The 13,849-nt window shown below is 41.6% G+C and overlaps 1 protein-coding gene across 4 annotated transcripts in view; it reads left to right on the top strand.

Annotated features, from left to right (window-relative positions):
- itprid2 (ITPR interacting domain containing 2) overlaps positions 1-13,849 on the top strand; it is a 140,869-nt gene that overhangs the window by 113,539 nt on the left and 13,481 nt on the right. For all 4 annotated transcript variants that reach the window (XM_055637860.1, XM_055637862.1, XM_055637861.1 and 1 more), the window contains 4 exons: positions 6,708-6,793; positions 9,300-10,532; positions 11,562-11,636; positions 12,604-12,731. In XM_055637860.1, coding sequence (XP_055493835.1) covers positions 6,708-6,793; positions 9,300-10,532; positions 11,562-11,636; positions 12,604-12,731 — 1,522 coding nt within the window. The remainder of the gene's footprint in view (positions 1-6,707; positions 6,794-9,299; positions 10,533-11,561; positions 11,637-12,603; positions 12,732-13,849) is intronic.

Genomic DNA, 13,849 nt, shown 5'->3' with positions numbered 1-13,849 from the left:
ATCCCGTACCTGCCTTCTCTCCCTACCCCCTGATCCCCTTAGCCACAAGGGCCACATCTAACTCCCTCTTAAATATAGCCAATGAAGTGGCCTCAACTACCCTCTGTGGCAGAGAGTTCCAGAGATTCACCACTCTCTGCGTGAAAAAAGTTCTTCTCATCTCGGTTTTAAAGGATTTCCCCTTTATCCTCAAGCTGTGACCCCTTGTCCTGGACTTCCCTAACATCGGGAACAATCTTCCTGCATCTAGCCTGTCCAACCCCTTAAGAATTTTGTAAGTTTCTATAAGATCCCCTCTCAATCTTCTAAATTCTAGAGAGTATAAACCAAGTCTATCCAGTCTTTCTTCATAAGACAGTCCTGACATCCCAGGATAGGATTTGCATCATGGGCCTCTGTATTGTCGGGCTCTGGCCCCTCAGGGTCCTGCCCACTCTCCTCTGAGGAGTCTGAGATTGGTGGGGGTCCCTCACGGGGTACCCCTATGGGGCTTGCCTGCCCACTCTGGCAAGTCTCCTTCTCGGGACTGCCACTATGAATGAGCTCCTCGAGCAGCTCCTTTAAGCGCTCTCTGTGCTGGGCTGCACTAGGCATTTTAGGCTGCCCCACATCTTGCTGGCTTTCAGCAAAGTGCTGTTTGCTGCTATATCCCCGCTGCTCCCGTCCCTGGTACTCACGGGTGCTGGCTTGTGGGCTTGCTTCATTGGGCCGCTGACCATACCGTTCCTGAGTGTGTTCCCGGTCCGCGGTGTCTTTTGGCTGCTCTGTGTGCACCCATTCATAGCGGGTTAGTTGCATCCCGCGCTCCTCAGCCGCAGTGTGTTGATATGGGCTGGTCTCCCGTTGCGGAACAAAGTCGGGTTTCTCTAGATGGTGCGTCATCCTCCCGCCCGGGCCATAAGTTTTGGTGGTGCCAGAACGGTTTCTGGCACAGCTGGTACCTCTGCCGAGGTGTCCATAGTCAGCGGCTGCTGTTCCTGCCGTTCACCCGTGTTCTCCACGCGTTTGTCGGGCAGCTTCTTTGCGGGCCGCTTCCTTGTAACTCTATCCATTTTCCTATAAATGTAAAATGTAGAGTCCTTACCTGCCTTTTGCTGGTCCTTTTGTACTCTCCCGTTACTGGGGACGTCCTCCCCCTCCTGTTGACTCGTACAATGCGTGTAGCGATATGACACGCATGCGCTGGAAGCGGGGTTCTTCACGAAGTCACTCACGTGACTCAGAAGTAAAATCCTGAATTATTCTCGCTCTCAAGAAACAGGCCTTGTTTATGCAAGAATCCAAAAGCCAGCATATGCCATGTACATTATCACGGCCAAGGTTAACTGTTCGTTCGCACTTGGCTTACTGCAGGTGTGACTGCTAAGTGAGTAAGAATGTAAGCCCTGGCTTTTTCGCCCTCCCTAACTAGGACACACTGAGGCTATTGTGGCATTCCATTGGTGTGACTAAGTTCTGCCCACAATGTTAACTGACATGTTGACCTATTTTCCCTGGATGAATCCAGCAGGTGAAACCATCCTTAACTTAGAAATAGGCCAGCCAGACTTAAAAGCTGGAGGCATCTTTTCACACAAATACCAGGGAGCATTTTGAACTTGCTTCCTCGTGTTTGTGGATACTGGATTCATTAGTCAACTGTCAGTTTTTCAAGACCGATTTAAAAAAAATCATTAGACAAGGATATGGATTGAATGGGTTTGGAAAGAAGTTTGAGGGGTGCTAACTAGAGCAAAAATGTAGTTTAATCCTGATCCATTAATGAGCTGTAATAGTCTTGAGGGTTGGGTGACCTATTGATGTATACTCTACAGACACAGCTCATTTCTAAACTGTCCCGAGTAGGTGTAGGATAGTGTTAATGTTTGGGGATCGCTGGTCGACGTGACCCGGTGGGCCGAAGGGCCTGTTTCCGGGCTGTATCTCTAAACTAAACTAGACTCTGTTGATAACGGGATGATGTTTCCCGAGGCTGAGGCATCTGGAGTCAACGGATGCAATCTTAAAATAAGTAAAGGGCCTGTCCCACCATTTCTAAACTGTCCCGAGTGGGTGTAGGATAGTGTTAATGTTTGGGGATCGCTGGTCGACGTGACCCGGTGGGCCGAAGGGCCTGTTTCCGGGCTGCATCTCTAAACTAAACTCTAAACTAAACGTTAGGTCGTGCTAACGCATGCTGGTGGGACAGGCCCTTTAGTCTTAACAATTTGAGTATTTTGAAGAGGTGAGTCCCATTAACTTGATTATGGTTATTGAGGAGGTGACGAGGGACCGATGGTGGATTGTGCCTACTTAAATTTTAATAAGGCATTTGATGAAACTCATCATGGTAGGCTGATCCAGAGATTTAGATGCATGGGATTAACAGTGACTTGGCTGAATGGATTCAGAACTGGCATGCAGATAGAAGACCGTGGGTTGTGGTGGAAGGACAATATTCAGGCTGGAGATTTGTGACCAGTAAAGTTTCGTAGGGCTCTGAGTCTGAGGTGGGACCTCTGCTATTTGTGATATACATAAATGACTTGGACATAAATGTTGATGGGTTAGTTAGTATGTTTGCAGATGACACCAAGACTGGTTGTGGGTTGCGGGCTGTGAAGAAGGCTGTCAATGTAGGCAGCAGGATATAGATCAGCTGCAGAACAGGGTAGTGAAATGGCAGATAGAGTTAATCCGAGCAAGTGTGAGGTGTTGCACTTTGTGAGGTCAAATATAAGAGGAAATATCATAAATAATAGCAAGACCCTTAACAGCATTGATGTACAGAGGGATCTTTGGGTCCAAGTCCATAACTCCCAGAAAGTGGCTTCACAAGTAGATAGAATGGTAAAGAAGCCATATGGCATGCTTGCTTTCCTACGTCAGGGCATTGAGTATATGAGTCAGGAAGCCATGATACCACTTTGTAGAACTTTATTAGGCCACATTTGGAGTATAGCATGCTGTACTCGTCACCCCATTCCAGAAAGGATGTGGTTTTGGAAATGGTGCAGAGGTGGGTTAGCAGAATGATGCCTGGATTAGTGGATATTAGATGCAGGGACAGATTTGAATTGTTTTCTCTGAAATGCCAGAGGTGGCGTGGAGAACATAGAAGTATATAAAATAATGAGAGGCATAGAGATTGTGGACGGTCAGAATTCTTTTCCTGGGACGGAAAAACTAAATATCAGGGCACTCGGTTAAGGTGAGAGGGACAAACTTTAAAGATGATGTGTTGGGCAAGTTTTTATTTTTATATACAGAGGATGGTGAGTGCCTGCAACATGCTGTCAGGAACGGTGGTTTGAGGCAGATATGATAGTGGCATTTAAGAGACTTTTGAATAAGTATGGGGATATACAGGGAGTGGAGGGATATGGATTGCGTGCAGGTAGATAAGAGTTGGTCTTGGCATTATGTTCGGCTCAGACATTGTGACCTGAAGGCCTGTCCTTGTGTGTACTGTTCTATGTTCCAATAAAAGGTCATCTATTTTAGTCAAAGATAAAAAATAAATGTCTTCATCTGGAGCATGTTGACTCTTTAGAATTCTCTATCCAAGAAGGCTATGGTGGCTCTGCCTTGAGTATATTTAGGTGGCTCTGCCTTGAGTATATTTGGCTGATCATTTGTGACAGAGATTGACAAATTTGAAATTTGTGGAATTGAGTGGTATGGGGTTAATGTAGGAATTTGGCGCTGAGGTAAATGATCAGCGATGATTTTATTGAATAATGGACCAGGCACGAGTGGCCAAGTGACTGCCTATGTTTCTTATGTTCCGAAAACTTATTTTAATGAGACTGATGTCTTATTTAGGAAATTTAGGAATGTCATGTGAGTTTCTGCAAGATTGTGTTGATTTTTCCAGTATGAGCACAATGCCTGAGCAACGACTGAGAAATGTCCATAATCCTGGTGATCTTGGTGTCGATAGTACTTGCATGCTTGGGGAACGTGGTTCAGAAGTTAACCCTCATCACAAGCTGGCTAGACCCTCCAATGAAATCACTCCTCCAAAAAGCCGTTGACCTAAAAGGTTTCACTTGACACGGGTATTGAATGGCCCGCTAAATGACTTTACTGTTTTCTTTTATTCTCTTGAAGGATGGCAGATGCCGGTCAATACTGGTGGTCGCTTGCAAGGAGTTGGTGTGGTTGTTCAAAAATTCAATTTTTAAAAGGGGTATTTAATTGGGTTCCAAGGCCCCTTATTTGAACACACAGTGTGCCGAACATTTATTTCAGCCATTTGTCCAAAACAGCTATGCATTAGCCTTTACCAAAATGGAGGGGTGGCCACTTCAACAGGGAATGGGCACCTGTATGCTGATACCTAGCCACCTACTTTATGGATGTGCCAGAACAACCTCTACATTGCTCTCTTTTTACACAAGCAGTTTTAGTGAAATCTAGGTCATAACGCTGCTGTTTCTAAGCAATGACATTTTTGTAAATAAACCAAAGTTAATAACGATTTTATTAACAGATTCTTTCAGGTTACTGCTGAAGGATGAAAAGTTGTACAATTTAATTGATTTGAATGTAACAGTTGCTGGTTCCCTTTTTAAATGTGAACAGGATTTACTGATACCATCATTAGCACAAGAGCTGTTATGCTTGTTTAATGCGTTTTACTGCAAGTGACTTGTTTGGTGCAAAAAGAATCTGAACAGATGGGTCCAATAATTATGACACAATCCTTTTTTGCACAAGAGGTAAAGCAAACTTTGGAACTACACTGAGTTGATTTTGACTTTGCAACCTGGTTGATAATTGACAGATTCCCTTCCACAACATGTCAGTTAAAAACACATTGTACTTTGATCAGGAAGGATTGTTATCACGCAGGAGATTAGTTATTTCAAAGTATTGCATTATGAAAATTGTAAGAAATTGCTTTATAGAAATTTGTTCGAAGGCTGCAAATTACAATGCAATGTATGCTACCAATCATTGCAACTTGCCTACAAGGAATAGTTAACCATTGGCAGGGTTACAAGTGTTCGTAAAATGACTGCAAATTGTTTTTCATTAAAAATGGTTCGGAGTATCCTTTGAACAAAATGTGCACGACTTTATGCAGAGTAAAAACCCGCAAAGATGCTGGAAATCTGAAGCAAATGAGGTAAAGTTAGGAACACCCCAGCAGATCAGACAGCATCTGTGGAAAGAAAAATATAATTGACATTTAGGATCAAAGGCCTGTTTTACGCACTGGAAAGAATGAAACCAAATTAGAATGGCTTGTTCCCAATTTTGTAAAACTGCAAACCAATGTGACAAATATACATCTACCCCTTGTGTTATTTTACTCCTTTCATGTTTGATTCTGAGAGGTGGAAACTTCCACAGCGAAGCTCTAGCAGTTGAATCCTCATTTTGAAGATTGACTGAGCCTTGTATGCTGAGAGAAACTCTGATTCATTCACTAGCTTCTGCCATTTTGTTGAAGTGGCAGCATTAGATGTCTGTCAAAGGGTGCAGCAGAAAAAATGTGATTAGTTTTATAGCTTGTCAGTAATTTTCAATGACATCCACTGAATTGGATAAATGTTCATGTCAAGATACAATAAAACTGAAAGACTGCATGACTTATGAATACTCATTGTCTTGCCGTTAATGTTATGGAAAAATGCGAGGGAGACTAAAAATTGAGAGATTCAAGGGATGTGATGATGTTGTGTGGCAAGCTGCTCTAGAAGATAATTTGTGAATTAGTGCACAACGTCTTGGCTCTACTGTAATAAGAGGATGTACAAGGATGTACAAAGGATGAAAAGGATGTACAAAGTTAAAAAAAAAACACATGGCCCAGCTTTGATATGCAGAAAATGATTACTTTTTAGGTCCAAGGAGCTATTAATTTGCGTCATAGAAACATAGAAAAATAGGTACAGGAGTAGGCTATTTGGCCCTTTGAGCCAGCACCGCCATTCAATACGATCATGGCTAATCATCTAAAATCAGCACCCCATTCCTTTTTTTTCCCCATATCCCTTGATTTCTTTAGCCCCAAGAGCTAAATCTAACTCTTGAAAACATCCAGTGAATTGGCCACCATTGCCTTCTGCGGCAGCAAATTCCACAGACTCATGCAGTCATGATATGGAATGTGCTGCAATCAAAGTAAGAAAGAGTGTTTACGAAGGAACTGCAGATGCTGGTTTATGCCGAAGATAGACACAAAGTGTTGGAGTAACTCAACGGGTCATGTAAAAAAAAGATGGGTGACATTTCGGGTTGGAATCCTTTTACAGACAATAGCTTTTGTTTCAAGTAATTTTCCTTTAATTGAAATTTATGCAGGGCTTATTTTAGCTTGGGGGGGGGGGGGGGGGGGGGGGGGGGGGGGGGGGGGGGGGGGGGGGTCAGATGCTTAACATTTTTTAACTGTTATTCATTACCAACTTTTTGTGCTGAAGAAAAACCCATCAAACTGTACCTGAGGTGTTATTTGTGTATATCAAACTGGGAACAGTGGCAGAATAATTAATGGAGCTTGTCAAAACTGGATGAAGCCAGTTTAATTCTGGTTTCTCCATCAAATCAATGTTTGACTTTTTAATGTCATCTTAACATGAACATTTATGCAGTTCCATTGGCTATTAACTTTGCCATCACAAATTCTCCAGCTACAGTTTTCATTTTCAGCTCTTGTTTTGTGCATGTATTTATTCTAAATTAATTTTACATTTAACAAAGGATGCTGTACTTTTCAGACCATTTTACAAGAACCAGTAGTTCCCATTCTGATAGCAGTGGGTTTGCTGAAGATCCATCTTCTGATGTGGCTGGACAATCTCAGGTAAAAATATCTACCCTATTACACCAACATTTTGCATGGAATTTATAGATAGGAAAATAAATAAATGCAAAGAGGTGGAAAGTTACAGATTTGATCATCATTCTTTGGGTGCAAATTTCAATCAGCAGGTTTTCACTAAAGCTTAAAGGTCTCGCACTTAATCCTTGCTAGGTTTTAAGTGGAAAGATTGCAACTTGAATGGTCTAGTCATAGAGGCATACAGCATGGAAATAGCCCCTGTGGCCCAATTTGCCAATGCCAACCAAGATCTACACTACTCCCACCTGCCACATTCCTCTAACCCTTTCTATCCATGTACCAGACCAAATGTCTTTTAGTTTAGTCAGATATGGCATCCCATTGAGGGTATTTCTTCCGCCATCATCATTCTCCACAGCTTGTCCCTTTCTGTATGCCCTATACTCATTTTTTTTTTCATATTTAGTTATACCATCCTTGCTTAAACACCATAGGTTTCTGGAGAAACTTTGTAATCCAAAAAATACCCTTCATTTGCTGCCACTGCTTTCTGTGGAACTTGAAACTTGAGGTAACTATAAACAGCCTGGGGAAGCAATCAGCAAGCAAGGTAAATAAGATTATGGAAGACCCTTTTTGTTACTGAATTCCTTTTCACAATAGAAAACTGGAAGATTGCATTCGGTAGAGCACTGCTCCAGCCTGGAAACTCTGTCATTAAAACTCAGCCATTTTTCTCACCATGTTCTCTCTTTATTTCTTTTAGATTTACGCTGCATGCACATTTATTTATCAATCACTGAAATTCTAATGGATGACATAATCTGCTTATTTAAATGCATAGCAGGCAGTAAAGCAGAGAGAGATGTTTTCGGCAACATTCCCCACGACTTTGTGCACATACACTGTTTTGTAGCCCTATGAGATTACCAACTCCTGTATCCCCAGGTTAGCTCCCCACTCCACTCTCTGTATATTTCAATGTTATATTGTTTTGCAATCCCAATATTTGCCATAAATTATTACTAAATCTTACTATTCAATTAATTGAAGTTGAATCACCTTTTACGGATTTCTAATTGAAATTTACGGGCCTGAAGCAAGCAACTGTCAACGTTGTGAGTTTACAAAATATGTCCTAATCTGCAATGTGCATCCACTCTAATTACCCATCTAAATTAGCCTCACTGTATCCACGGGTGTCAAATTTCTAATGCATGACTTTTAAGACCATCTTTAATGTCTAATAAATCTGTTCTAACTGGAGTTGAAATGTATATCAGTGGATACTGTTGACCTCTTTGGTGACTGAGACCCAACAGATGCTATAGGTCATATATTCAAGAACTTTAAAAGCAAAGGAGGAGATACTTGTATTTGTAAAATAATCAACATTGATTTTTAAATTGGACAGCTGTATTCCCTATTGCATCCGTTCTGACTCAGATGTTATGATGATGCACGTCTGGTGTCATTTTCAAATTCAGTGCACTTGCATTATTCATTCCTTTTGCCACTTTGCACCTAATGTTTTGTTTCTAGGAATCTTGTTCTTTTCAATAGATCAGTTGACATGATTACATTTCTTATTCTGACTACTTGTTTGTTTGTTTCTTCGACATATTATTGGGGGTTGGATAGATTATTTTTAATTAACCATAAAACTTATCAGGCAACCTGCTGCATCTTTTTGAGTGGTCTCTGCTTTACTGCCTGCTATGTATTTAAATATGCAGATTATGTCATCCATTAGAATTTCAGTGATTGATAAATAAAAATCATTTATTTGCAATGTGGAAGTGCTTAAAATCAGATGATTTGATAAAGAACTTGTGAACTGTTGAGGGGTTCAGCTGATTATGAAAAGCATTAAATCTTTCTGTTAAAGAATAACGTTGAGGGTGTGTTTAATTTTAATTGGGGGGGGGGGGGGGGGTTCTGTGTTGATTACAATTTATCTAAAATAAATTTCCTTCTGGCCAGTGTCCAGCTGGTCTGATTCTTTCCTTTAAAAAGTCAAAGTATGTGATTTGCATTAAATAAGCAGTTTCATCAATACAATTTACAAAATGTCAGTGTTATCTGTTACAGTAAGAATGTTCTCTGAACCAGTTTAAAAAATGGCATGCAAAGTTTATGGAACTGTTAGCTCTACGAGTAATTAGTTAACCATAGAATCCTGAAAATATTTCTGACTGTAGTTACTGAAATGAGGCATTCATATTGCTTTTCTTCTGCCAGAGAGTTTTATGATCATGTGTTGTGAAAGCTAAACTAACATGTTACAACTGAATAGTCCACAAATGAATCTAGAAGAAGTCTGTAATCGGTCACAAAATATGTGTTCCTTATTTATGCTCCACGCATTATGAATTTAGTATTAAAAAAAAAACTTCCCTGTAAAGATTAACAAATATCTAACTGGATGCAGTCATTTTATTTAAGCAATCAGTAACTGACTGATTTCATTTTCAAATGAATGGTCAAATATTTTTCTCCTCATTTACTCCTTGTGCTCTGTCCAAAGGGGCCAGATGGTTACCTGCAAGCAATGGGAAGCAGTGCTGACAGCTGTGATAGTGAGACCACAGTCACATCCTTGATCGATGATGACCTGAAGACTCCACTGAGCGGTGACCAGAAGTTTTTCTCTCCATTTCAAACACCCGACGAAATAACGCTGGACCTGAAGAACACAATTTTAGATATGAATGTAGAGCTAATTTCCAATAATGCAGTCGATTCCCCTGAACGACAAGAAATGGTGGAGGTGGACTGCGAGGTAAAGGATGGCCCGGACAATTCCCTACAGGCAGCTGACCAGAAAGCTTTGGGATTTATTGGTGATGAGGTGGAGCTGTACCCAGAAAGTGACATGACGTTTGAAAGTGAGGAAGAGGTTGCAACCTACTGCATGCATCACGGAGCTGGGCAAAGGCGGAAGAGCTTGGACTCAATCCTGACCTGTCAATCCAAACCTGATGCTGCTACTTCGGAAACCATGGACTTTTCCTCCTCCTCAATAGATAAGATTGCTACCGTGCTTGAGAGAGCAAACACACAAACCTATTCTGTCACTATTGGCTCCAGAAAAGCAAGGCGCCCTGTGAGCAAAGCAAATGATCGAATCATAAGAGAAGGGGAGGTTGCCTTCAGGAATGAATCTCTTGCAAACCTCAAACGATCTTCATTTCAAAGATCCAGCTCCCTTCCTACTAAGCTGCTCAATCCAGTACGAGTGATTTCATCGGTAAATGTGCAGTTGACACCAGACAGGTGTGCACAGCAGAGTCCACCAAGTTTCACCTATAGATATTCTGCTCAGAAGGAAGCGGACTTGCCCACTGATGATGACAATGAGCAATCAATATGCCGATCAATGCTCTTTATCCCATCCGGGAAAAAGGAGAAAACTAGGAAACAGTTATCTTTGAACAAGCAAGATGAAACACCACAACGAAGACTGGGCTCACAGACATTACCAACGCCATCACATTTAACACAGTCTTGCTGTTCCATTCATACATTCCCTCCAGATTGGCAAGGCCAGCCTCTGTGTGATCACATGAGAACCAGAAGTATGTGCAGCATTCCCAACCTCGTGGACTCTCCCAGTGCATCAACTTTTGGTTATATGCATCCTCAGAGACCCACGGGACACCCTTATCGCCACAGTCCAATAAATCCTCCATCTGCTATTGAATCACAACTCTGCAGAGTCCTGACTGATATAAGAGGCACAGTGCAGAATCTGTCTCGGGTAATGAAACCATTTTCTTTCAAAAATTGGGGAAATTAAATTTACTGCATTGGATGAATCAAAAAATAAATGCCAGGTAGCATTACTGAGTAATTTATGCACTCATGACAAAACAATTGGTGGGAGATTAGCATTGGTTAACAGTTCAATATACATTTTATTTTGTAAAGGAAGCATGACAGGGCCCCATTATTACATGTCATTGGTATAGTTCTGACATTTAGATGATTTGAAACCTCTTAACTGTGATTGTTAGTTTTATTCTATATTATTCAGATATGAAGACAGATTATGGAAAGATGTAAAAGCAACAGGGCTGTCACAGATGATGACTTTATCTTCCCCGATATTAACTGCAATCTCCATAGTGAAAGTGCCTTATGTGGAGTAGAATTTGTATCCAAGAGGGTTTTATGGAATTTAATGTGGATGGTCCAACCAGGGAAGAACCATTCTGGACATTGTATTGGGAAACGCACCTGGACAGGTGGGAGATGATATTGTGATAAGTGATCACAAGTCCACGAGTTTTAAAGGACAGAAAATGCTGAAGTAACTTGGTGGGTCAGGCCATATCTTTGGGAAACATGGATAGGTGATGTTTCGGGTCAGGACCCTTCCTCCGACTGATTTTGGGGGTGATGGGAAGTGCTGGAAAGCTGAAAGAGGAGGTGCAGAATAAAGCCTGGCAAGAAATAGGTGGATACAAGTGAGGGGAGTTTTCATCGGCAGATGGTTGGGCAAAGGCCAGATATGAACAGACGTGTGAGACAAAAGGATTATAGAGCTGCAAATTATGAAGCTAGAGGAAGGAATGTAGATGGAAGGGGGAGGGAATGGGTAGATTAGGGTGTGAATCCAGGTGGAGGAAAGAGGGGCGGGAGGGAAGGAGGGATTGGGAAAGAAGAGAGAGGGGGAGGGGGGGGGGGGTTAATAGTTACCTAAAATTGGAGAAGTCAGTTTTCAATGATACGTATGAGCATTGAATTCCCAATAATTTAATTTCCGTGTTATTTATTTGGTTTGCAGATCCCAATGTTTCAGGGTAGTGAACCGTACCCTTACTATCCATCAGCGAGATCGGGACTTTTACCTCTATACGAAGTAAGTTGAACGGTGAACCATGAACCTTTTCATCCTTGTGGTGTGCATTTTCTACCACAGGATCTTCTCAAAGGTTTCTGTCAGTTTCAATCGATGGCAATAATTAAAAACAAAGCTGTTTATCCAAGCTCTTTCATTGCTCTTCATTACTGTCACCATTGGCAAAAACTGCCACATCACCACCTCGGTGCAAGATCAGATTTTAACATAAAGGTGTTTCTTATTGATATATCGAAAGTAAGGAGAAAAGATAATACTCTTCGCATCACGGTGGGAAATTTTTGCCTAAGTGAAAGAGGGAAAGGGATTAATGATTTTCTGACTAATTCATTTCAGTTTTGTGGGGTATTGATGTAGCAAATTAAATGTGGGAGTTCCATCACCATAAGGGCGGCACAGTGACGCAGCAGTAGAGTTGCTGCCCTACAGCGTCAGAGGCCCATGTTCGATCTTGACTACGGGTGCTGTCTGTACGGAGTTTGTACATCGCATGGGTTTTCCCCGGGTGCTCCAGTTTTCACCCACATTCCAAAGATGTGCAGGCTTGCAGCTTCTGTAATTTGACCCTGGTGTGTAGGATAGAATTAGTGTAGGGGTGATTGCTGGTTGGCATGGACTTGGTGGGCCGAAGGGCCTGCTTCCACGCTGTATCCCTAAACCAAACCAAACTAACCCATATGCAAGTATGGTTTAAAGACATTTCAAGGTAGGCAATAAATTCATGCCTTTTCATTAAAGCCTGCACACAATTTTGTTTTTGAACTCCAAATATTGCCTGATGCATTACTTCCCTCTGTTTTGTCAGGTAGGACGTTCAGCAGTTTTGGGACTCGAAGGTCAAAAGATAAATTTGAGTAATGACATATGCCTTCACATGCTTTGCTACAGAGAAATCTGCTACAGCATCATTTATTTGTCAACTTTCTTGGGAGTAAACATTAATTTTATTTTTTACTAAATATTTCAGAGCACATATCAAGAGCTGCAGATAATGCGAAGGAACCTGAACTTTTTTAGAACACAGATGATGGACTTGGAGTTCATGATGCTGAGGCAGCAAACAATAGTGTATGGACACTTAACTGAAGAGGAGAGGTGAGTTTAACCATCGGAACTCTTTTTCAATGGAGAAGGGTTCCTTTTGCCATTCTAACAATGTATTCCTCAGTTGTTTTTAAAGGGTCCATGTGTTTTATCAAAACCTGGATCTAGCAGGTAGACTCTCTGCAAAACTGATGATTCTACTAATTTTTAATGTTAATAACAGAAGGATAGAAGTAAGGGAAAACGTTGAGGCTGGCTTTTCATAATCGATGATTTTATTTTAAAAAACACAAAGTTGCATTTCATTGGTCTTCCGTAAGAAAGGCTATTTGTAAAGTGGATTGAAAGTTGACTGTTATTTTGTTGTTGTGGATCTAATGAATACGATACTAAGTGGGACTCGTTGGGTCCCATGTTCACACGGGAGGGCTGGTCCCCGAACACAATATTCCACCTCTCCACCAATGCCAATATTGGTGGCCAGTGGGGGGCTTTCTGGAGCGCTAGTATGGGTGTTGTGGACCGAAGGGACTGGTTTCCAGAGGGCTAGTATGGACATTGTGGGCCGAATGGATTCTTGGGCTAGCTGCTCAGTCACTCAGGCCTGGTGGGCTGGCAGCTCAGTTACTCAGGGCTGATGGGCTGACAGATCAGTCATTCAGGGCTGGTGGGCTGGCAGTTCACTCACAGCTCTTCCTTGAAATTCCATTTCAAGCAGAGTGCAGGCCACCAAATTCAGCTTCATAGCATTTCAAGCAGAGTGCAGGCCGCCACATTCAATTCCATAGCATTTCAAGCAGAATGCAGGCCACCACATTCAATTTCATAGCATTTCAAGAAGAGTGCAGGCCACCACATTCAATTTCATAGCATTTCAAGCACAGTGCAGGCCACCAAATTGCCAAACAACTAATTGCATTGTCATTAAGGGCTAACAAATCATTTATTGCAAGTACATTGCAGACTCACAGTTCAGTTGATTCACAGCTTAGAATGATAGTTGTCGCCTCTCCATCATGATCTTCCAGAGTGACTGACTCACGTCCAGACATCCGGCATTTTTGTTCAAATTCCAAGATTTCATTTTTGATTTGTTTTCACAAATTAAACAAGAATCATCATCATGGTTGAGAGATTATCTCTCAAATATGATTGTATTTTGAAGAAGT

This window comes from Leucoraja erinacea, chromosome 7 (genome assembly GCF_028641065.1).
Source record: "Leucoraja erinacea ecotype New England chromosome 7, Leri_hhj_1, whole genome shotgun sequence".
Taxonomy (NCBI): Eukaryota; Metazoa; Chordata; class Chondrichthyes; order Rajiformes; family Rajidae; genus Leucoraja; species Leucoraja erinaceus.
Note: the sequence above shows the minus strand (reverse complement) of the source record. Positions and strands in the feature narration are given on the sequence as shown.